The sequence below is a fragment of the Arvicola amphibius genome, chromosome 4 (genome assembly GCF_903992535.2).
Source record: "Arvicola amphibius chromosome 4, mArvAmp1.2, whole genome shotgun sequence".
Lineage (NCBI taxonomy): Eukaryota > Metazoa > Chordata > Mammalia > Rodentia > Cricetidae > Arvicola > Arvicola amphibius.
In genome coordinates, this window is record NC_052050.1 from 87,210,990 (window position 1) to 87,233,614 (window position 22,625).

A 22,625-nucleotide genomic window follows, 5' to 3' on the forward strand; every position below is an offset into this window, starting at 1 on the left:
GAGAGCAGGCTGTCCTATGTATTTACAGGATGTCAGCAGTGTTCCTGGTTGTGAGATCAACAGACTAATCCACTCCATCCCCGAGCTGTGACACGCCCCCAAATGTTTGTAGACGTGGCCAATGTCTCAGAGAGCCTGGGACAGAAGACTCATGGTTGATACGCACAGGCTTATGTAAAATTCCTAAATGAATAGTGTCTTGGCCTCTATATCAGGTATGGTGCCCTGTCCCAGCTCAGTGACCATGAGAGCTACCACGTAACTTAAGGGCTACAGACTTATAACTGTGCTTTTACAAGCTGACTGCTTTGGTCCAGGGAACAGATTAAAGCAGCAATAGACAGAGTTCTGAGTTCTCTGTTAAAAGCATGGAGGACACAAGCAACAACATTCTTACATCTAGTGATGGAGGGAGGAGGCAGACAAGGAGTAAAAGCAGAGCCCTGTGGGGCCACTCATCAGGGAAGCAGACCCAAGGACTCACGGGACCCTTTCCGTGCCAGCACTGGTTTCTGGCAGAGCTGTGCAATGAATGGCAGGCCTGGCAGGGCAGGAGCGAGTTCCACCAGACGGCAGATAAGCTGCATTCCAGGGCAGTGACGTTCTTGAAGATACCGAATGTCTCAGCATCTCATTTTTCCCAACCAGAAAAACAATCTAGCTTTTAACTAAGAAGTCCCCAGGGTTCCTTCCAGAGATATGGCTTGCAGGGCTAGGGAACTCTGAACCATTTAATAAGCCCAGCTTCACAACAGGGACACACTCTGAGAAACAAGTCATTAAACAATTTCATCAGCATGCAAACTGAGTAAGCCTTGGGAAAACCTAATGAACCAACTTTCCCCTCGCCATAGCTCCCAGTTCAGTACAGCAACTATCTGCACAGAAGTTACACTGCATGGGAAATCATGAACAACCTAGAGGTGACTGAAGGCGCTCGGAAGGTGTGTATGGGTTATATACCGCTGTGTAAATGCAGGAGCCTTAAACCCGGGGGTGCCCCCGAGTGAGTCAGTGAGGAACATCTATACGGTTCACCAGACTCGGGGCTGGAACCCCAAGAGTTCTGGAAAGAGAGAGTAAATATGAGCCTACGATGAGCTGCTGAGAAGAGGGCCATCCTCAGACCACAGCAACCAAGCCTGGAAGAATAGCACCAGGGACACTAAATGCAGTATCCTCCCGAGAAGCTGAAAGGGCACAGCTGTCAAGCTGCTTCTTCCCATGAAAACTTTCAAATAAAACAACCAAGGAGAGGGGGAAAACCATGTCAGACTAAACCAGGAACTTTGGTGTGACTCAGTGGTAGGGAACCTGCATAGCATACACAAGGGGCTTTCCCAGGGGAGGGAGGGAGACGTCTCAGCCTGTCTGTGCGCAGGGCATCTGGGTCTCAAGAGCGGCCCATACCTCCCCATGTTTGGGAAGCTAAGGGCTGGGACACCCTCTGGAGACTCCCAGGAGGAAGGAGGTGAAAAAGCAGACAGCAACACCGGGCGTGGGAGTCCCCAGCAGAACACAGTCTGCCAGACTATGGCTCTGGGAATCCGGGTCATGTCATCTCAGGGCCATGCATGTCCTTGCCTCCCCCTTCCAGCTGAGGGAGGAGGAGGACAACCAAAAGAAGGTGGAGCACAGGGGACAGCATCTACTGGGCCTCTCCTGCACTGCTTCCCCTTGTGGGAAGAGCACCTCCAACTTCAGAGGCCACCGTCTCTTTCATCTTTCCTGCTCTCTTTCATCTAAGCGGATGTGAAAGAAGTTAACAGAAGCCACCCAGGAAGGACAACACAGAAGGTGGCATCCAAAAGGCAGAGAAAGGACTAAAGAAAGTGTCATCGCTTTTTGGCTGGGACACCAGGATCCCAGTGTGGCTGCTCCCAGGATCTTGGGGTAATTGGCTCCACGCAGCCCCTCTGTTAGGAAAGGAGGCCATGCTGGCTATTTTTATATCAACTTGACACAAGCTAGAGTCATTTGAGAACCTCAATTGAGAAAATGCCCCTACAAGACAGGCCCCTGGGACATTTTCCTGATTGACAATTGATGGGGAGGGCCTGGCCCATTGTGGGTGGGGCCACCCCGGGGCTGCTGGTCCTGGGTTCCATAAGGAAGCAGAATGAGCAAGCCATGATGAGCAAACCAGTAAGCAGACCCGTCCATGGCCTCTGCTTCAGCTTCTGCCTCCAGGTTCCTGCGCTGTCCTCCCCCGATAATGGACGGGGCAGGGGAAGTGTAAACTGAAACAAACCTCCTCCTTCAAACAAACCTCCTCCTTCCCAAACTGCTTCTGGCTTCGATGTTATATCACAGCAATTGGCCTAACTAAGACAAGGCCAATCCTCAGAGCAAAGAGGCCCCACCCCGCCCCGCCCCCCAGCGCCTCGCCCCGCCCCCCAGCGCCCCACCACCTCCTTCTTCATCTGCTTGAGCTGCTCCTGGAACTTGGTATAGTCTCGTTCCTGCTCCAGGCGGATCCTCTTGGCCTCCTCCCTCCGGCGCAGGCTGTGGTCCTGCTCCATCTTTTCCACCTGCTGCTTCTGCTGCCGCTCCAGGTTCTCCAGCTCCACGTCAAAGAATTTCTTCTTGGCCTGGAAGGTGCACAGACTCAGAGGCATCCAGCAGAACTGCCTCATACCTCAGAGTCTGTATCAGACCCAGACATGAGCCCCGGCCCTGTCACCCTTTGCTGTGTGCCCCAGGGCAAGTTCTTCTTCTTTTTTTTAATATTTATTTATTTATTATGTATACAATATTCTGTTTCTGCATATGCCTGAAGACCAGAAGAGGGCAGCAGACCTCATTACAGATGGTTGTGAGCCACCATGTGGTTGCTGGGAATTGAACTCAGGACCTTTGGAAGAGCAGGTAATGCTCTTAACCGCTGAGCCATCTCTCCAGCCCAAGTTTTTTTTGTTTTTTTTGTTTTTTGTTTTTTTTGATAGGATTTTGCTATAGTTATCGAGCCTGTTCTGGACCTAGTTCTTGTAGACCAGGCTGACCTCGAACTCACAGAGATCCACCTGTCTCTGCCTCCCAAGTGCTGGGATTGAAGGCATGTACCACCACCGTCCGGCCCAGGGCAAGTTCTTTAACATCTCTGAGTTGTTTCCTTGTCTGACCTGGCAGGACAGTGGCATGGCACTCCACCTCTAAGGGTGTCCCTGTGCAACTCGGGGTCACTGTGACCTGACCACCCCCTCTGACAACACCTTCACCTGAAGAAAACATGGAGGCCAGGAGCCCCGGGGCCTGTCTCCCTTCACTCACGTTGATTTCTTGTTCAAAGCGTTTGTGCATTTGCTCCAGCTGCATCTCATGCTTGCTGTTCAGCTGGGTCTGGTTCCGATGCTCTTCCTTCTGCAGAAGCCGAAGCTCTCGGAGTTCCTGGCGCCTGCAGATGAGCAGACACAAACATTGCCTAGTGAGAAGGGGGCCTCTGAGACCACAGTATTCACAGCCAGGGCCACAAAGGGATGGGTTGTGGAGTAGCAATCCAGTGACTCAAGCAGAGACACAATCAGGATTCAGGCTTCGTTTGATATTCTGAGAGATAAAAAGGTGAACATCCTCCATGTATAAAGAGCATTTACAGGGCTGGAAAGATGGCTCAGTGGTTAAGAGCACTGACTGCTCTTCCAGAGGTCCTGAGTTCAATTCCCAGCAACCACATGGAGGCTCACAACAATCTATAATGAGATCTGGCGTCCTCTTCTGCCGTGCGGTTATACATGGAAGGAATGCTGTCTAAATAATAAATAAATAAATCTTTAACATTTACAAATCAGTAAGGAGGAAGGAACTAACCACCAACCCCACAAGTGGCACATAACATCGTAACATGAAAAGACATAAAGCAAATGAGTGTAAAATTAAGAAGAAACTTTAAAATTATCTCTAGGATAAGAAATTAAAATATAAAATATAAAGCATTTCATTAAACAGACAAACATGTAGGGGAATTCATACTCCATGTGTTACTGATATAAATTAGCAGAACATTTTGAAAGATACTGGCAATACCTTTATACCTTTTGGTACCCTACTCTCACTTCTGGATTGGATGAGGATGTTTGTAACAATGTCATTTATAATTATAATTAAATTTCATCTCACTGACCCAAGATGGAGGAAATATCCCTAGAACACCCCAAACTACTTCTATTCTGGAACGCTAGACACTTTCCTTCAAAGCAATGATGACGTCTGCAAAGCCCTGGCCTGGGGGTATTCTGAGCCTCCCCAGTGCCCAGCAGCCCACTCTTCAGCAGCAGTTCCAGGAAGTCCCAGTGCACAGTGGGACCTGGAGGAATTCTCAGGCAGAATCTCCTCTCTGCTCCTCGTCAACTAGAGACCCAGCGTAGCTTATGTACCAAGAAACACGGTTTCCTCGTGTGCACGTGAGGAATAGGGTCCCCCGGGGAGGGCTGTAGGAGACCACTGGAGTGTATGAGGGTGAGTCAGGCAAATGGCTTTGCCTTACACCTTTTTTCCCTGCCCTCCCCCTCTCTTGTTCTCACCCAGCCCTGTGCCTTTTCCCTCTTGGCCACCGCCCCAGCCTGAGGCAGAGTCTGATGGTCCTGGACAGTCTTCCCACCTCCGAAGCCAGTTTTTCCCTTCTACAGCTAAGACCTACACGGTAGCCAGAGAAACTGTCCAGCCTGTCACTGTGTGCCATTTCCCCCTCTCCTGTGCCTTTCCCTCACAGCTGACGGGCCTCCATAGCCTGGGTCCTGCCCCCACACAGACCACAGTCCCACCCTCTTCTGTCCTCGCATTCTATACTGAAGTCCTTTTCTCTAAGATCCTGATACAAATCCAGGTCACCCGCCAGGGCCTCAGCAACTGCAGATTCCCTCGGCACTCCTCTGGTGCTGGGATTCACATCATCTGTCAAGCTCAGCTCAGGGTGACTGACGGTGATGGTCCCTACGAGCAATCTCTGCTCAGCCCAGGCACTCACGGCTGTAGCAACTGTTCCTTCCTTCGCAGTGTGCAGCACAATCAAGAATTAGCTTGTATATCATGTCTGGAACCCATAGGTATAAACTCGATGTGGGGGATAGCTTCGTGTATCTGGACTTCCATTTGGACCCACTTGGTAGATGATGCATGAGTCAATAATTGGATGGATGTATGGATAGATAAATGGCAAGCGAATAGGTGGGTGGATTAAATGGGTAAATAGACAGTTGGGTAGATGAGTATAGACAAGAGGAGGTGGATGAACAGATGGATAACTGGGTGGACAGGGAGGCTGGCCGGTGGATACATGGGTGGGTGGATGGATAGATGGATGGATGGATGGATGATGGATGGATGGATGGATGGATGGATGGGTGGATGGATGTGTAGATGGATGGATGGATGGGTGGGTGGATGGATGGGTGGGTGGATGGATGTGTAGATGGATGGATGGGAAGATGGATGGATGGATGGGTGGGTGGGTGGATGGATGGGTAGATGGATGGATGGGTGGGTGGGTGGATGGATGGATGGATGGATGGATGGGTAGGTGGGTGGATGGATGGATGGATGGATGGATGGATGGATGGATGGATGGATGGATTGATGGACAAATAGGTAAGTGGAAGGGAAAACAGATGAACAGTGGGGTGTTCTGTACATGGGTGGGTGAGCAGATAGCTGGATGAATGAGTGGATAGATGCACAGGCTGATGGATGGGTGGGTGGATGGATGGGGATTAGGTAAGACACAGGAATAGAGACATGGATATGCAGATAGCGGTTGGGCAGATGGGTCACTGGGCATATGGATGAGTGAGTGGCTAGACAAGTGACAGGTGACAGGCAGATGTGTGGAGAGGTGAATGCAGGAGAAGGGGTATCAAGCAAAACCACGTTCCTTTTGCCTCAACCCCCATTTCACACTGGAGACAAGCCCAATGCCCAGCACCCTCAGGACACCTCCACCGGTTCCCACACCGGTGCCTCCCCAGACTTGCCTGAGAAATCTCATCTCCTCGTCTTTCTTCTCATCTTCGCTGATGATCTTGGAAGTGGTGATGCTCACCTCCACACCGTCCACCACAAACCTGCGGGTCCGCTTCAGGGTCTTGTTGTGCAGTTTTGAGCCCTGGCAAGGAGAACGTGACCAAGCTCAGCTAGAAATCCACGGTAGAGACAGGGTGAGGTCCACAGCCTGGGCCCAGGAAGGATGACGTCATCCCCGGTCCCCCTTCCTCAAGCTTCCCAAACAGGGTCTAAACATCTGGCCTTAGACCCCCCTGGCTTCTGCTGGTCTCGGCTTCAGACACCATGCAAGGCTCTTACCTCACCGAGGCATTCTTACAAAACACAATCTCAACATCCAAAAGGGCTGTTTTCATCCTCACAGGACACTGCTGGCTTTGTGACCCTGGACAAGACTCTAGGCTTGCCTGAATCTCAGCTTTCTACACTGTCCATGGAGTATCAAAACAGAACTCGCCTCTTTGGGTGGTCAGGGAGATTTGATGAGAAGCACAGCACACGGGTATATAAGGCATGGCATTTACTTCTGTCAGTCATGACCACAGAGCACAATCCCTATTAGATTTGGTGGCCTCAGCTAGCCAGCTGAAGCTCACAGGCAGCTGTGCTTGTCCAGAGCCTCGAGGGACCATTCCTTCCATTTATCTCTTTTTGTGAATAACCACACACTCTATAGGGGACCTGGCCCTGGAAGGTGTCATGGAGGAAGTGCTCGATTCTGATTCAGATGAGGGCTTTAGGGGCCTACAGTGGTTATCTGATGGCCTCTGTCCCATCCACTGCCTCAAACTCCCAAAGTCCTTCTTCCTAGAACACAGCCCTGCCTCTATAACATGGCCCATGGGCCTCCCAGCCCCTTCAAGAGGAGTGGGCACACCAGGGTGGGTAAAAGTTGGCACCTCACTCCGTATGCTGCTGCCCAGCACACTTCACCTGGGCTCTGGGCACTCGGTGTCTTCTTTTTTTAACGGCACTGGGGATGTGCACCCAGGGCCATGTGCACGTGCGGCAAGCACCCTACCATCACAGCTGACCCCCAAGCAAGAGAACTTCCACTCCTGGAATGCTCTTTCCCCAGTCTTAGGCCCTTTAACCAAACTTTAAAAATTAAACATATGGAGGTGGAGAGATGGCTCAGAGGTTAAGAGCACTGACTGTTTTTCCAGAGGACCTGGGTTCAGTTCCCACATGGTGACCCACAACCATCTGTAATGAGATCTGGTGCCCTCTTCTGCCTACAGGCATACATGCAGACAGAACAATGTATCCATAATAAATAAATAAATCTTAAAAAAATAAAATATAGGGGCTGGAGAGATGGCTCAGTAGTTAAGAGTACTGGCTGTTCTTCCAGAGGACCCAGGTTCAATTCCCAGCCCCGACATGGCAGCTCTGAACTGTCTGCAAATCCAGTTCCAGGGGATCTGACATCCTCATACCAATGCACATAAAAAAATAAAATAAAATAAATTATAAATAAAATAAAATTTAAACATGCAACATTAATGTCTTATATTGACCTAAATATGTGGGGTATCAAGCAAAAATCATGAGCCATTTAAAGTAAGAAGAGGCTGGGGATGTGTGTGTGTGTGTGTGTGTGTGTGTGTGTGGTGCTTAGCACCCCTAGCACCTCTTACAGATACACAAATCAAGTACAATATAAGTAGCTTTTGATACGAATCTGAGCATGGAACACGGGCCAGCATGCCTGCTCTGGCCCCCAGGGTGAGAGATGAATTTACCTTGAGAGACAATGAGCCCGTCTCTTTATTCAGTGACAGGTCGGCAGACAGGGAGGTGCTGTAGTCCATGCTCTCCGAGGTAGACACGGTACTGCAGTCTGAAGCCCTCTTAACATGGCTTGGAGTTACAGAGCTGGGGAGCCCCAGGACACCATTGGCCAGCTTCTCTCCACCCAAGGTCTCCAGGGCACTGCTGTTGGGACGGCTCTGGTTCGCCTTCTGGGACTTGCTGGCCGCAGGACTGGGGTCCTCAGCCTGGCCAGTGACTTGTTTCTCTTCGGCTACATGAATTCTGGCATCCATGGACAATGGTCGGGACTTCCGGAGGGGAACGGGTACCTTTAGGTCATTGTCATTCTTGGGGACCACATCCACAGGGCTGACAGTTTGGAGAGGCCCATCCCCTGAGGGTTGGCTACCATCCACAGGTTCCCGAGGCTGACTGGGAGGCAGGGTAACACAAGAATCCTGGGGAGGCTTGTCAGAGTTGAGGCTTGGCTCAGTTGCACCAGCAGAGTCCTGAGTGTGGTTGACCAGGGGCTAGAAAAGAGTCAAGGCTGAGCCTCTGGGAGCCCAGGCCCCACAGGCGACAGCAGAGCAGAGCAGGGATCCTGAGCCTAGTCTCCATACACTTCCCACAAGCCTCCTCCTTAACAGGTTGAGGACTCACCTTTTCTCTCTAATTGCTATTTCTCTACCTAAACACTGCTCCTGTCCTATGAGGATAACAGGCTGTGGCCGGCTGTTGAGAGGCCCAGCCAATTGTGGGAATACTCGTCTCACCTGAGCCAGGCCTCCCAATTTCTCAACACACATTGGCAATCTGATTTGGTTGTTGTTTTTTCTGTGATAGAGCCAAGTAGGTCAGGCTGGCCTCAGACTTGCTATGCAGCTAAGGATGACCATGAACTTCTGATCCTCCTGTCTCCACCTCCCAAGAGCTGGGATTACAGTTTTGCACTGCCATGCCAGTTTGAATGTGGAACTAAGATGCCAGGGTTCTGGGCATGTTAGGCCAGCATTCTGTCAGCTGAGTGACATGCCCATCCTGGTAACTGAATTTTCACATGATTATCTGTTGATTTCTAGATGGCAACCAATTCACATTGAAAAAAAAAAGGTGCCAATCAGTCCTACCTGGGTCTGGGTTCAGCCCACCCATCCCTTGTATTTTAGTTTTTGTGGGGTGGAAAGTACTGGAAACATCACTATGATGAAACCAAATAATCATTTCTGTGAATAGGAAACTAAGTGTCTACATGGGGCATGAGGTAGAAGGGAGGCCACGGGGTGGGGGGACAACTGGGAGTGGGAGGGGGGCCAGGGACCTCTTCTCTCTGAAGGAGAACCAAAAACAGATTTTTGTTTTAAATTTTAACAGCGAAGCCTAATTCTAATTAAAAAACTTAAAATTAAAAACAAAAAGAGTCAGGGACAATGGTGCACGCCTTTAATTTCAGCACTCAGGAGGCAGAAGGAGACGGGTCTCTGTGAGTTCAAGGCCAGCCTGGTCTACACAGTGAGTGCCTAGACAGCTAAGTCTACACAGTAAGGCCCTGTCTCACAATCCAAAAATAAATAAATAAAAAGACAATAAATGGGAAGGGCCTGGGGGTTCAGTTCCATGACAACACCCTGACTTACTGGGGACCCTCTAGGATGAGCAGTTCCCTATGAGAAGTTCCTGGGATGAACTGTGAGACCAGGGACCCTAGGACAGCCCGAGGTCCTGCATGTTCAAGACCCTGGATCTGGCCAACAGCTGCTCAGCCGCACCCTGGGCATGGGTATTTGGGGCTCCCAGCCAGTTGGCTCCAAGAGGCAGAAAGGAATCTTTCCCTAGCTCCCCTCCTTATCCCCCAGACTTACCGAGGTGGCATCCACAGCATCCTCCTCTTCTCCCTCATCCCTGACGTCATCCCTGGCATCCTCAATCTCCTCCATCACCTCGGCCTTTGCCTCAGCCACCAGCTCCCGAAGAGCCTTGTTACTGGTGACATTGCTGACGAAGGGATGCTGAGAAGAAGACACACCTGTGTTAGAGCCGTTTGGGGTCTGCTGTGGGGAAGGAGCAGCTGCGGGATTTGATCCTCAGCAAAGAGGGCCGGCTGTGGTCCTATCAATGCGTGAACTTCAAGTTGGTAAGGACGGACAGCCATGCTGAAACCACAGGGAATCATAAAGATGAAATGAGACAATTCGCTCAAAAGTGCCTTGTAAAACCAAGTCCAGTCCGTGTTTTTTTATGGTGTGGCGGTGCCATTTGTGTGTTCATTTTCTTTTTGAGCCCTGCTTCTCCTCTGCTAGCCCTCACCCATTCAGCTGCTTCATTCCATTCAGTTGTTTCTTTAGAGAACTCGGAATAATACAGACTAAATTAAATATGGTTTGCATTCTGACATGGCCATGAGCCTCTGGGGGCCAGGGAGTGGAATGTGGCAGTTTGAGAATGGCCCCTATAGGTTCATCATATGTTTGAATTCTTGGTCGCCAGTTGGTGGAACTGTTTGGGAAGGATTAGGGGGGTGTGGTCTTATTGGAGGAGGTGTGTCACTGGGGCTTCGGAGTTTCAAATGACTTGTGCCATTCCACTGTGATTCTCTCTGCTTCATGCTTGAGATCAAGATATGAACTCTCACTGCTGCTCCAGCATCAGCCTGCCAGTCTAATGCCATGCTCCCCTAACTGGGGGTCATGAACTCTAACCCTCTGAAACTGTATGTCCCCAACAAACTCATTCTTCTATAAGTTGCCTTGGTCATGGTATCTCATCACAGCAACAGAATGACAACTAAGATATCCTCCCACACACAGTTACACCATGTTCCTTCCTACAAAGTCTCTTCAAGGACAGAATTCTGTGAACAAGGAATATGCCAGCACCTTCTGACCCTGAACTAGCTGCTAATTTAAGTTTCTTCACATTATGTGGGCCAGTGTCATTAGAGTCTCAGGTACGTGCCTCTCATAGTCACGTGATTCCATCTAAACAGATATTATTTTCCTGCTTAATCAATAAGTTTGCTAACTTTGCTTCACTCTGACTTGTCTTTTTTTTTTCTCCTTCAAAATAGATCTTTATGTAGCCCGGGCTGGTCTCCAATTACCTATGTAGCCAGGGATGACCTTGAATTCTGATCCTTCTGCCTCCACCTCCCTGTGCCAGGATCACGGGCATGCACCAATATACCCAGTTTATGCAATGCCAGGGGCTGGACCCAGCGTTTTGTGCACAGTAGGCTAGTAGTCTATCTACTGAGCTACACCCCCAGACCCCAAGACTCTATTCTGTGGCAGATGTGAGGATCATCCACTGTCCTGAGTAGATGTCCCGAGGCTCAGCTCACTGCCAGGCCCCATCCTTCCGTGCTGGGGATGGAGGCTAAGCGGTGCTTTCTGTCACTGAGTCCTACTCCATGCTCCTCTGTTTCCAGTACACCGTGTCACTTGAGGAACATGCCACCGTCTGTTAGCCATCCTGCTGCTGCTGGGCACAGGGAGGTGTTTCCTGCTCTGGGTGACTATGAAGTGAGCAGCTAGGGACCATATTACGTCAGTTGTCTTTGGGCAGAAATACACACTTGGTTTCAGAAGGGCAATGCAGAGACTCCTGTCGGTGGGCTGTACTCTATTCTGGGCTTTTACACAAGTAGAACTTCTCAAGGGCAAGTGTTCTTCTACAGACCTTATAAAACCCCAGGGAAAAGATCTGGGGGTGTCTGGTCAGCCTGATGCACCATGGAGAAGCACCTGGAGACACCATCTGCAGATATCTCCTCTCTTCCTCTCTGGCACAGGGAGTGGCCAGGGTGGGATTCCTCAGCCCCTTCGTCACCATGGGCAGAGGGGAAGGAATGCCAGTGGTTTAGGGCGTCAACGGGTTGGAATCTGCTCATCTGAGGTGAGTGGGAAGGCTCTGATGAAACCCACTGCTAGCATCAGAAATCTTATCTGGGGAGGAATGGTGCCAACAAAATTGTTGGAGAAGTCTTTTAATAACTAAAAAAAAAACTACATTTCTCACACCTTTAAGATATATCTGAGGGGCTGGAGAGATGGTTCTGCATTTAAAAGCACTAGCTGTTCTTCCAGAGGACCCAGGTTCGATTCCCAAGGACTTACAAAGCAGCTCACAATCATCTCTATCTAACTCTAGCTCCTGGGGATCTGAGCCCCTCCTCTGGCCTCCATGAACACTGCACACATGTGATACACAGGCACACATGCAGGCAAAATACCATGCACACAAATGAAATGTTTTTTTTTTTAAACACATACTTAGAACTGGCAAATCCACAAGAAGTCATTCCTTTCTGTTTGGACATTTAAAACACTCCTGGGACTGGTGAGATGACTCAGTAGGTAGACAACTGGCAGGCACGCCTGATGACCCGAGCTGGGTCCCCACATCCCCGATGACGGGAGGGAAGAACTGACCCCCACAGGCTGTCCTCTCACCTCCACAGGATGGCACAAGCATGCCTGGCCCAGTACACACATAAAATCAAAAAGAATAAAAGTTTCCTTTGGGGTCTGGGTTCAGAGCAGGAGCAGGGCGCTTGTCTAACACGTGTGAGGCCCTGAGATCAACCCCCAGCACCATAAAACTCAGTCAGTAAGGCAGGTCACTGGTGGACAGCCAGCAGGCCACTCCCTACTCAACTTGTTCCCCTGAAAGCTGCAACTATATTACTCCTTTAATGAGCTGTGTCCATCACATTTTCTTAGGCCATTCTGACCTCGGCTAATCTAATCTCGTAGACCTGTGAATTTTCCCATTCATCCACTGCTTTCTTGACACAGCTACGCAGCAACTCCAAGGATGTGACCTCATGTGCCAGGGCCCGGTCGGGCCTCTTGCCAAAGGAGTCAGAAGGCCCATGGCAGAATGACAGTCAGGCTGGCACAAGTTTCCTATGTCTTCTTGGGGCTTTTTGAGAGGGGATGTGTCACATTCAAGCAGGGACCCAGGGGACCTGTGGGAGAAAGCAGGGAAAACTCCGGGTACAGAGTGTTGGGCAAAGGTATGGCCTTCATAGACCCTGAGGTAGGTCTGGGCTTAAAGGGTGGAGGAAGAGCAGGAGGGCCTCCAGCAATGCCTGGGAGACAGACAAAGGAGCTGAGAGGGAGCCTAGGCTGTATGCATGGCCTGGGGCCGTGAGAGCAGCACACATTGCTTGGGGCGGTCGAGAGCACATGCATGACCTGGGCCAGAGAAGAGTCATTCCCTATTTATTCTCAGAGGCTCTGCTACCCAGTAGCGTGTTACTCTGGCTGCTGCATGCTTCCAGAAGTCCCGAGTGGGCTATTCACAGAGTTAACCAACTGGTCAATAGGACGTGCAGGGTAAAGTGTGCTGAGTAGGTGACGGAGTTAAGCCACCTGGGTAAAATCCAGCTCCTGCTGTCAACACGGGTGTGTCAAGAGACCCTCCCTGTGCCTTCGTTTGCTCATCTGTGGAGTGGGGATAATAGTGTGGCTGTCCTATGTATTCTAGTGAGTGTTCAAAACAGCACAGCTCTTGCCATCACCAGAACGACCACCAGCATCACCATCGGCACCATCACTACCACTATTATCATTGCTACAACCACCATCACCGTTAGAACCCCATCATCAGAATCACGATTACTGCCATCTTTACCATCACTATCTTCACTGACGTTACTACCACCAGCAGTCATCACTACCATCATGACTATCACAGCCATCACCACCACCATCACCACAATCATCACTGATATCACCATCATCACCACCACCATCACTGACATCATCACCATCATCACTGACATCATCACCATCACTGATATCATCATCATCACCACCACCATCACTAACATCATCACCATCATCACTGATATCATCACCACCACCACCATCATCACCGATAGCATCATCATCATCACCATCATCACCATCATTGATAGCATCATCACCACCACCATCATCACCATCATCACTGATATCACCACCACCACCATCATCACCAACACCATCACCACCACCATCACTGACATCATCACTGACATCATCACCATCATCACTGATATCATCATCATCACCACCACCATCACTGACATCATCACCATCATCACTGATATCATCACCATCATTGATAGCATCATCACCAACACCATCATCACCATCATCACTAATATCATCACCACCACCACCATCATCACCAACACCATCACCACCAAAATCACTGACATCATCACCATCATCACTGATATCATCATCACCACCATCATCACTGATATCATCATCACCACCATCATCACTGACATCATCACCATCATCACTGACATCATCATCATCATCACTGACATCATCACCATCATCACTGATATCATCACCACCACCACCATCATCACCGATAGCATCATCACCATCACCATCATCACCATCATTGATAGCATCATCACCAATACCATCATCATCATCATCACCAACACCATCACCACCACCATCACTGCCATCATCACCACATCACCATAGCCACGATCCCCATCACCACTGCTACTGCCATCACCACTACCATAGCCACCAGCAGCAGCAGCACCACAGCAGGTTCAGAACAAGCCATGCAGCCTCTTTGCCCTCCTAGTCATTCTCTACCAGAGCACAGTTCTCTGGGAATGAGGAGTAGCTCCAAGATCCCCACAGCTTCTGAGCTCCGTACCACATGACCCGAGAGGGACACCACAGGACACTGCACTGTAGCAGCTAAAGCAGAGGTGGCAGAAACCATGCAGGCCTAGGTTTCTGAGGGTACAAGGCTTTCATCAGGGCACCCCACATATTGACCAAATTAGCAGCTCTTGAGGAGAACCATCTGCTCTGCCTGCCCAGAGCCTCGGGTCCCTAGGAGGAGGGGATGGAGGACAGTCTTTCACGGAGGGCCAGTTAAACAGGGCAGCTCCCTGCAGGGGGCCCCGGGCAGGTGGCTGGTGTGTGGGCAGCCCTGCCAAGGCTGACCAGGCCTTGATGTGTGTCAAGAGTAACAGGCAGTGTGGCCTGCGCCGCATCAGTTCACCGATGCGGGTGGAGAGAAGTCTCTCTGTCTTACTCAAATGCTGAGACCCTCAGAGAGCTGGACCTGGGGATCTCCCAGGGTGGTCAGACACTGGGCAAACACTCCATGTGCCGCACCAGGCAGGCTAATCCATGCAGGCTGGTCCAGGCATAAGGGCAGATCAGAGCTGGCTTCACTGTCTACCCCTCCAGGAAGAGGGATGGCTGCTCAGAGCCAGCTCTGCTGAGGGCTTCAAGCTGCCAGCATGGAGGTGGCAGCAAACAGCTTGCCAACTGGCACCTTTCTTTGGCCAGGATCTCTGCTGCCACTGAAACAGATGCCCTTCTCAAGTGAGCCTATGTTCTTTCTACACTGAGAAACCACTAGCATGTGTGTGTGCTCACACGCACTCACGCACATGTGTGCGTGACAGAGAGAGATGAAAGTGTGCCCCCCCAGCCTGCACCCTTCCTCGCTGTTTCTTTTTTGACCTTTATTTTTATGTGTACGAGTTATTATTATTTGCGCACGTCTGAGCACCATGAGCATGCAGTGACTGTGGAGACCAGAAGGGAACGAAAGATCCTACGGAACTGGAGTGACAAACAGTTGTGAACTGCCATGTGGGTACTGGGAATTGAACCCGGGTCCTACGGATGCGCAGCCAGTGCTCTTAAACACCAAGCCATCTCTCCAGCCCCTCTTTGGGACGTGTTTCTTTCCTCTGCTCATTAGAAGCAGCTTCCCAGAATGGTCAAGGGCACAGACTTCAGAGTCAAGTCACCAGCTGTCCTTTACAAGACCTTACCTGTGTGATGGAGCATGCTCAGCTCCCACTACACCAAGTGCTGTGGATACTGCCCTATTTAACATCTGCTAAGTGTCAGGAACAGCAGCTGACGCGGACAGAGTGTTTGCCAATGTTAATCAGGTTAAACATTACGTTGACTTCCATAGCAAACAATTGCAAAGGGCTCCCGACATGCCAGGCACTGCCCTGGGGAGACGTCTGTGAGCCAGGCTGTTGTCCTCAGAGACTCAACACTCTTGTCAGGGTTTGAATCTAAAAGGTTCCTGACAGGCTCATGTTCTGAATATTTCTTTTTTTCAAATGATTTATTTTTATTTTATGTGCACTGGTGTTTTGCCCGCATGTCTGCCTGTGTGAGAGTGTCAGATCGTAGACGGTTGTGAGCTGCTATGTAGGTGCTGGGAATTGAACCCCGGGGTTCTCTGGAAGAGCAGTCAGTGCTCTTAACCACTGAGCCATCTCTCCAGCCCCTCAACTTCGGAATCCTTGATCCCCAGCTTGTGGTGTTATCGTGAAAGCTGTGGGAACTTTAGGGGTGCAGTGTGGCTGGTGGAAGGTCACTAGAGGGACCCCTTGAAGGGTGGCACCCACCTGCTCACAGTGGCACTCCCTCACTCCTATGCCATGCAAACAGCTCTCTATGCGCCACCATGGCCAAGACCAGAGTCCCCTCCAGCTGCCAGGCCTTGCCCACCCTGGTGGACTGAGACCCCCCACAACCAGGAACCAAAACAAATCCTTCCTGCCAGGCTGTGCCTTCACCTGGTTGTTGTCCTCTGCAGTGAGAAGGGCAAGTACAAGCCGTGCTAACCGAGGGGCTGTGTTTAGGGGGTAGGGCCGGAATCCTGCTCACTGGGTGCTTCTGAGAACAGACTCAGAAGTAGCGCAACACCCAGTAGGGAAGCCACTGACTGAGTGAAGGGTAAGGCAGCTCTGACGGTGGCCGCCGTGGAGGTGGTGGGGCCTTCTCTGAAGGCAGAGGGAAGTAGGATCCATGATAGGAGGGATGTGGAGAATGAGAGAGTACCAGGCTGCCAGGGTGGAGACGGGGTAGCCACCGCAGAGTGTGCCTGAGGAGGGATCCGAATGCTCTGTGTGGCTGTGGCAACGGCTGAAGTGGCTCTGGGCATCCGAAAAAGATTCAGGGACAAAGGTCTGGGGGTCAGTGTAAATGAGCTGGAGGCTCAAAGCCAGAGGTCCCCATAGGCTGGCTTTGATCATCACAGCAAGTTGAGGGGAGCAGAAAGCCCCAGCGCTCACTACGCTCATCCTCATCTGCTCTGCGAGGCAGGTAAGGGAAGGAGGCAGACAGGGAGTGAGCGGTGGGAGGGAGGGGCAGGAAAGGCAGGAGCCAGCCCTGTTGGGACAACGGGAGTGACAGACAAGGCCTGAGCTTGCTGCTACTATCCGAACCATGGAAACTGCTGCCAAGTGGTTGTGGGTGAGTGCCAGAATGTGAACAAGGGGAATGTTTTCTCACGCCGGCTAGCCACTGGACTGAGGAGAAACTGAGGCACAGAGAGAACTCCTGGCACACCTGGTTGGAGGTGCCTGCTTTCGGGGTTAGGCTGCCAACAGCAGCAGGACACTGGCCCAGTGACATTCGTGCAGATGAAATGACTGAGCCATCAGTCCCCGGGCGCAGGAGTGGCTCAGCCATGTGGGACACAGTAGGACTAAGAGGAACAGCCCCCCCCCCCCCAGAAGCCACGGACACAGGGCCGAGGTGCCCACAGTTTAACTAGGTGACCTCAGGTCTAGCAGATCAGTGTGTTTTTCCAACCCACTACAGAAAGAGTTTACTGGGGAATTCCCAGCAGGTCTGAGGGCCGCTGGGTAAACTGAGGTTGAACTCCTTCCCTCTACCACCCTCCCCTCTACACTGTGCTCTTTTCCACTACACACTAAGAATCCCCTGGCAGACACCGCTTCAGCTAGGAAGTGGAAATTCCTGGCTCCAGCTAAGGCTCCGGGCTGCCATGTGGGATGGGACAGCTGGTCTCTGACCTGCCCATGTCAGGCCAGCCAGATGCCCCAGCCCAGGAGGTGCTATTTACAGCAAGCAGCTGGCCCCAAGTGGCTTGGGGCCTTTGCATCTGACAGTGCCTGCAGCCCCCCATCCCGTATATCAGCACAGATCACTGAGAAAGGGCAGCCAGGAAGACCACGCACTTGATCTTGCATCAGGCGTATGAAAGGAAAATCGGAGTCTCCTAGCATTGGGCCCATTTCTCTTTTTCTTTTTCTTTGAGATGGTCTTGCTGCATATCTCTGGCTGGCCGGGCACTTGCAGTGCTCATCCTGTCTCTGTCTCACAAGGGCTCGACTTAAAGGTGTGTGCAATCGCACCCCGTCTCCTTTCAGTTTTCAAAACTACGCTGGACACACCAAGCATTCTTTGAGCACAGCGCCTCAGAGCCGAGCTAAGCACTTGACTGTATGCCCGTTCATCTTCACAGCCACCCTTCCGGGGCTCGCTGTTATTAACCCATCCAGCTCAACCCTTCCAGCAGGCTGTGCAGCACTGGGCCGGGTCTCTTGGTTCTTATCCAATGCTATCTTCAGGAAGTCTCGGAATTCCACAGAACCTGGGGGGACAGGTCAGAAAAAAAACATCAGTCACAGGAGAAAGAAGTGGGCCAAAACACAGTCACCACGTGCCCAGGATTTGGTATCGCCCCAAAACAACACTCCCAAGAACAAAGGGGCCTCTGTGGCCTAAAAGAGGAGACGGGTGCTACGTGACACCCTTCTCATCATAGAAGACAAAGGGAACAGAGACTGAACCCAAGTCCCCATTCCTAGCCCCGAGTCACGTGACTGCTGGGCTTCTATTTATGTTCTCCGTGTCCTGGGACAAAAAGGGAATCTCACCTCTCAAGTCTCCTATACAAAGTTCAGGTGGGCAGCTCAGAAAGGCCTGGAGGTGCCCCCTCCCCACCCCAGCTCCAGCATCCCCCTGACTTTGGAGTCCGCTGAGCCAAGAGCTAGATACTGCATGCCTACACCCCAGTGCCACAAGGCTCAGGTCCCCTTGGAGTGACTTCAGACTCTTTATAAGTATCCAGATGACTCTCCCCTTACCACTTGGAGGGTGTGAGCAGCGTAGGAGGGTCCGACTTGGCAATCTTGAGCAGGACCCGCATGGGGTTGAGCTCATGGTGTGGGGGCTCGATCTGTGCCATCTCGATCAGCGTGATGCCCAAGGACCAGATGTCAGCCTTGTAGTCATAGGGCGCGTCCTTCATGGTCTCACAGAGCACCACCTCAGGGGCCATCCTGAGCCAACCAAGGAACAATAAGGGCTCAGAATCGGGCCCCTGCGAGTGCTGCTTGTAGCCTCAGGGTCTGGAACACTGCCAGCTCCACACTGGAGGTTGGCAGCGTTTGAAGGCAGTAATATGAATTACTGGCATCCGTTTGTCTTCCTCAAGGGTCTTCACGAGCCCCTGCCACGGCCTTTTGCAGTTTCTGGAACCTACCACTAGGTGGCAGCCGAAATCCAGAACAGAGTCCTGGGGGAAGGGGCAGGTGGGTGAGGGCAGAGGGGGGAAGGTTCTAGCAAAAAAAACAAGGTGGGACATTGGGGTAAACCGAACAGGTCAGCACAGAGAGAAACGGGGAGGATGGGAGAGAAGAGAAAGGAATAATGGGTGGGGTGGGAGAGAAAGAGTTTAGAGTAATAAGCAAGCCAGAAAGGGGCTGAACACCACAGTGAGTTGTAAAAACAGGATACAAAGTAATCAGGTGTGAAACTGAGGAAGAGAGCCTTGGGCTGGGGTGGCGCTCACAGCATGCGCGCACTGCATGTGTGGGAGCGTGGGGTGCGTCTGCAGACCAAGGCCAACGTGAGACTTCGGGTGTCTTCCTCTACCAAACAGCTTTCGTTTCGTAGATGTTTTTTAAGTTAGAGTTTTGAAAAAGGAAACACAACAGGTGAGACAGGCCCAGGGAGAGTTCTCATGAGGGCAGGAAGTGAATTTACATTGTTCCTCTGCCCCCACCCGTAGCTCAGCACTCTGAACTCAGAACATGAGTAAATCAAACCAAGAACTGAAGCCCTTTTCAGGGACTCAGTTTAGTTTATTAATGGGGGGCTTTCCACTGTAAGCCCAGTTCATGGATGAGGTTTGGGGAAACTAAGGAAACTTGTCCTAGCAGAAAAGTGGAGGCTGGATCCACACTTGAGGGGCTCCCTATGGGGCGGGGGGGGGGACCCTGAAAATGGCACCACTGCCCCACACAAAATCCACCCGAGGGACCACGGAGTCAGGACTTTGATAGTCAGCCTGTCCATCAATTCCTCAGAGGCTTCACCAACTCACCAGTAGGGGGGCGTTCCTATGAAGGAAATCTCGCTCTGCAGAGTTTTCATGGTTCTTGGCAGACACACCGAAATCAGCTGCAAAATAAAAACCTCAGATAAGACAGCTGAGGGACTCTTCTCCACCCAAGTCCTAGGTGTGGGCTCAGGGATGCTCATGCCAGATTCTGGGATGCATCCTACAGGACGTTTTGTATGCAACAAACGAGAGAGCTAAAAGTGAGCTTGCTGCTGAGCTGGGTACTCTGACAATAAACTATAAGAGCCTTTGAAAAAGCCAGATTCTGGTGGGGCGGTGGAGTCCTGGAACTCACTCTGTAGACCAAGTTCGAGCTCACAGAGATCTGCCCGCCTCTGCCTTCCAAGTGCCGGGATTAATGGCATGTGCCACCACTTGGCTTTTTTGTTTGTTTGCTTTTTTTTTAGCTTTTTCAAGAAGAATTTAAAGATGGTGTAACACACTCACACATTTTAAAAAAAAGCCACACAAAGTACTTACTGAGCATGCGCAGCACAGCGATTTTTAAATATCACGAAGAACGCTTCACATAAAGTACTTTATTTTTATACTTATCGGTATGTGATTAATATTATCAGGTTAACGGAGCAAAGAAGGTTACACAGTCGTGTGTGCGGCACGGACACAACCGTGCTCACCACAAAAGGGCAAACATGCACACTAAACGGCCTTGGAGGAAACGTGATAGGATGCTTCACTAGTGTGGGTGGTTTGACAGGACACGGCGCCTTCCACTTGCTGGATTATGAAACTTTGCTATGATAAATACGTATGATTTTCAGGACTAAGAAAAATAAATCAGTAAGAGTTCTCTTTAAACACACCCAATACATCAGCATGCCTTCCCACATCCAGGATGAAGAGAAGGATCTAGAAGGGGAAGCATCTTCTAGGCACCTGCCTTAGAGGCCACATTTCCTGGTGGCCAAGCTGCGCTCTGGAGATGGCTCTCAGCTGGAGGATGGTGACTTATCCTAAGAACTCCACCAGACTTCCACCAGACTCACAGCTTCAAACCAGAGGGGAGCCCAGGCAGAGCGGGGTGCTGGCTCCTCTTGGCTGGGCTCTTTCAAGACTCCCCAGGCACCTTCAGGAGCCAGGCTGGCTGAAGAAGAACCATAGGGAACACAGAGGCAAACCAGGCTCAGCCAGGGAAAGAGAGCAGCCAATCAATAGAAGCTTTTTCAGCTGAAGGGAGGGAGGTAAAGGAGGCAGTGGGGGGACATAGGAGTGTTAATAGGGTGTGACCTGGGAAGCAGTCAGGGGGTGAGGGAAGGAAGGGTCACCTAGAGGAGGCACAGGGGAGGGTCGGAGGCACCCATTCATTTAAGACCAACACATACGAGCATCCTAATGTTCCAGGTGCCATCCCATTGCTGAGATGGCCTTCCCGCCAGGCAACTCATGCAGCATGTCACTCCAGTGTGACACATTCGACCAATCTGGTGGGATTCCTGGGAGCACAACTGGAGGACAGTATCGTGTGGGGTAGGATTAGAGAGGACACAATTGAAGGCAGGACTCCTGGGGAAACAGTTGGGGGACAGGATTCTCACTGATGAGGGACAGCAAAGGGCCACGTGCTGGGCACTGGGGCCATTGGGTTGGTCGAGATCTGAGGGAGACATTTCTGAGGCAGAACTGAAAGGCAGGGGAAACTCCAGGGACACGAGGAGAGAGAGGAGAACCCTTCTGAACCATCTGGTGGGAATCCCTCACCGGCGGCTGAACAAGAACATTCATTCCAGCACAGCTAACTCACTGTTCAAGGGCTTCCTCCGCTGCCAACCTAAACAGGCAGTTTTCTAGGGATCTCACCAGAAGGCACATTTACAGGGAAAGCACACAACCCACACCCTAGTATAGCCTTGGCGGCGCCTCGTTTGACCTTATCCAGTTCTAAGCCCATCCAAGGAATCTCCAGAGCTACCACGTGCTGGTGGGTTTTATGTCAACTTGACACAGCTAGGGTCATTTTGGAAAGGGAGACCTCGGTTGGAAAAAAAAATGCCTCCATTCAGATTGCCTGTGGGGAAGTCTGTAGAGCATTTATTATTATTATTATTATTATTATTATTATTAATTATTATTATTAATAATAATTTTATTATTAATGGTTGATGGGGGGGCTGGCCCATGGATAGGGAAGGGTGTCACCCCTGGGCTGGTGATCCTGGGTTCTATAAGAAAGCAGACTAAACAAGCCATGATGAGCAAGTCAGTGAGCGGCCCTCCATGGCCTCGGCTCCTGCCCTGACTTCTCTGGATGATGGACTACGAGCTGTAAGATGAAATCAATGCCCCAACCCGCAAGGTGCTTGGCCATGGTGCTTCATCACAGCAACAGAACCCTAACTAAGATGCACCACACAGATTTCTCTTAGCGAGAGAGAGAAAAGGAAATTTCTTTTCTCAGCAACCTTTTGAGGTGTATCTTCAGTCACCAAAGGGTGAACACTGCCATTTCTAGGACAGTTAACGGCTTCCTCTCCCTGGAGGAGCTATGCCTATACTTGGGGGTATGTATGTCTTACTGAAGGTGAGAAGCCCACACCCATACTCCCATACTTCAGAACACTGGTGTCTGTGTGAGCTCTCGAGCATTCCACATGTAGAGGACAGAGGGCAACTTATAAGAGTCAGCGCTCTTCTTCCACTACGTGAATTCCAGGAATGGAACTCTGGTCATCGCGGTAGGCAGCAACACACACAAG

At 50.9% G+C, this 22,625-nt stretch overlaps 1 protein-coding gene across 1 annotated transcript in view; it reads right to left on the reverse strand.

Moving 5' to 3' along the window:
* Stk10 (serine/threonine kinase 10) overlaps positions 1 to 22,625 on the reverse strand; it is a 99,751-nt gene that overhangs the window by 20,550 nt on the left and 56,576 nt on the right. The window contains 9 exon segments of the mRNA XM_038326235.2: positions 2,412 to 2,591; positions 3,271 to 3,394; positions 5,967 to 6,097; positions 7,740 to 8,279; positions 9,609 to 9,755; positions 18,071 to 18,154; positions 18,652 to 18,847; positions 19,894 to 19,943; positions 19,945 to 19,970. Coding sequence (XP_038182163.1) covers positions 2,412 to 2,591; positions 3,271 to 3,394; positions 5,967 to 6,097; positions 7,740 to 8,279; positions 9,609 to 9,755; positions 18,071 to 18,154; positions 18,652 to 18,847; positions 19,894 to 19,943; positions 19,945 to 19,970 — 1,478 coding nt within the window.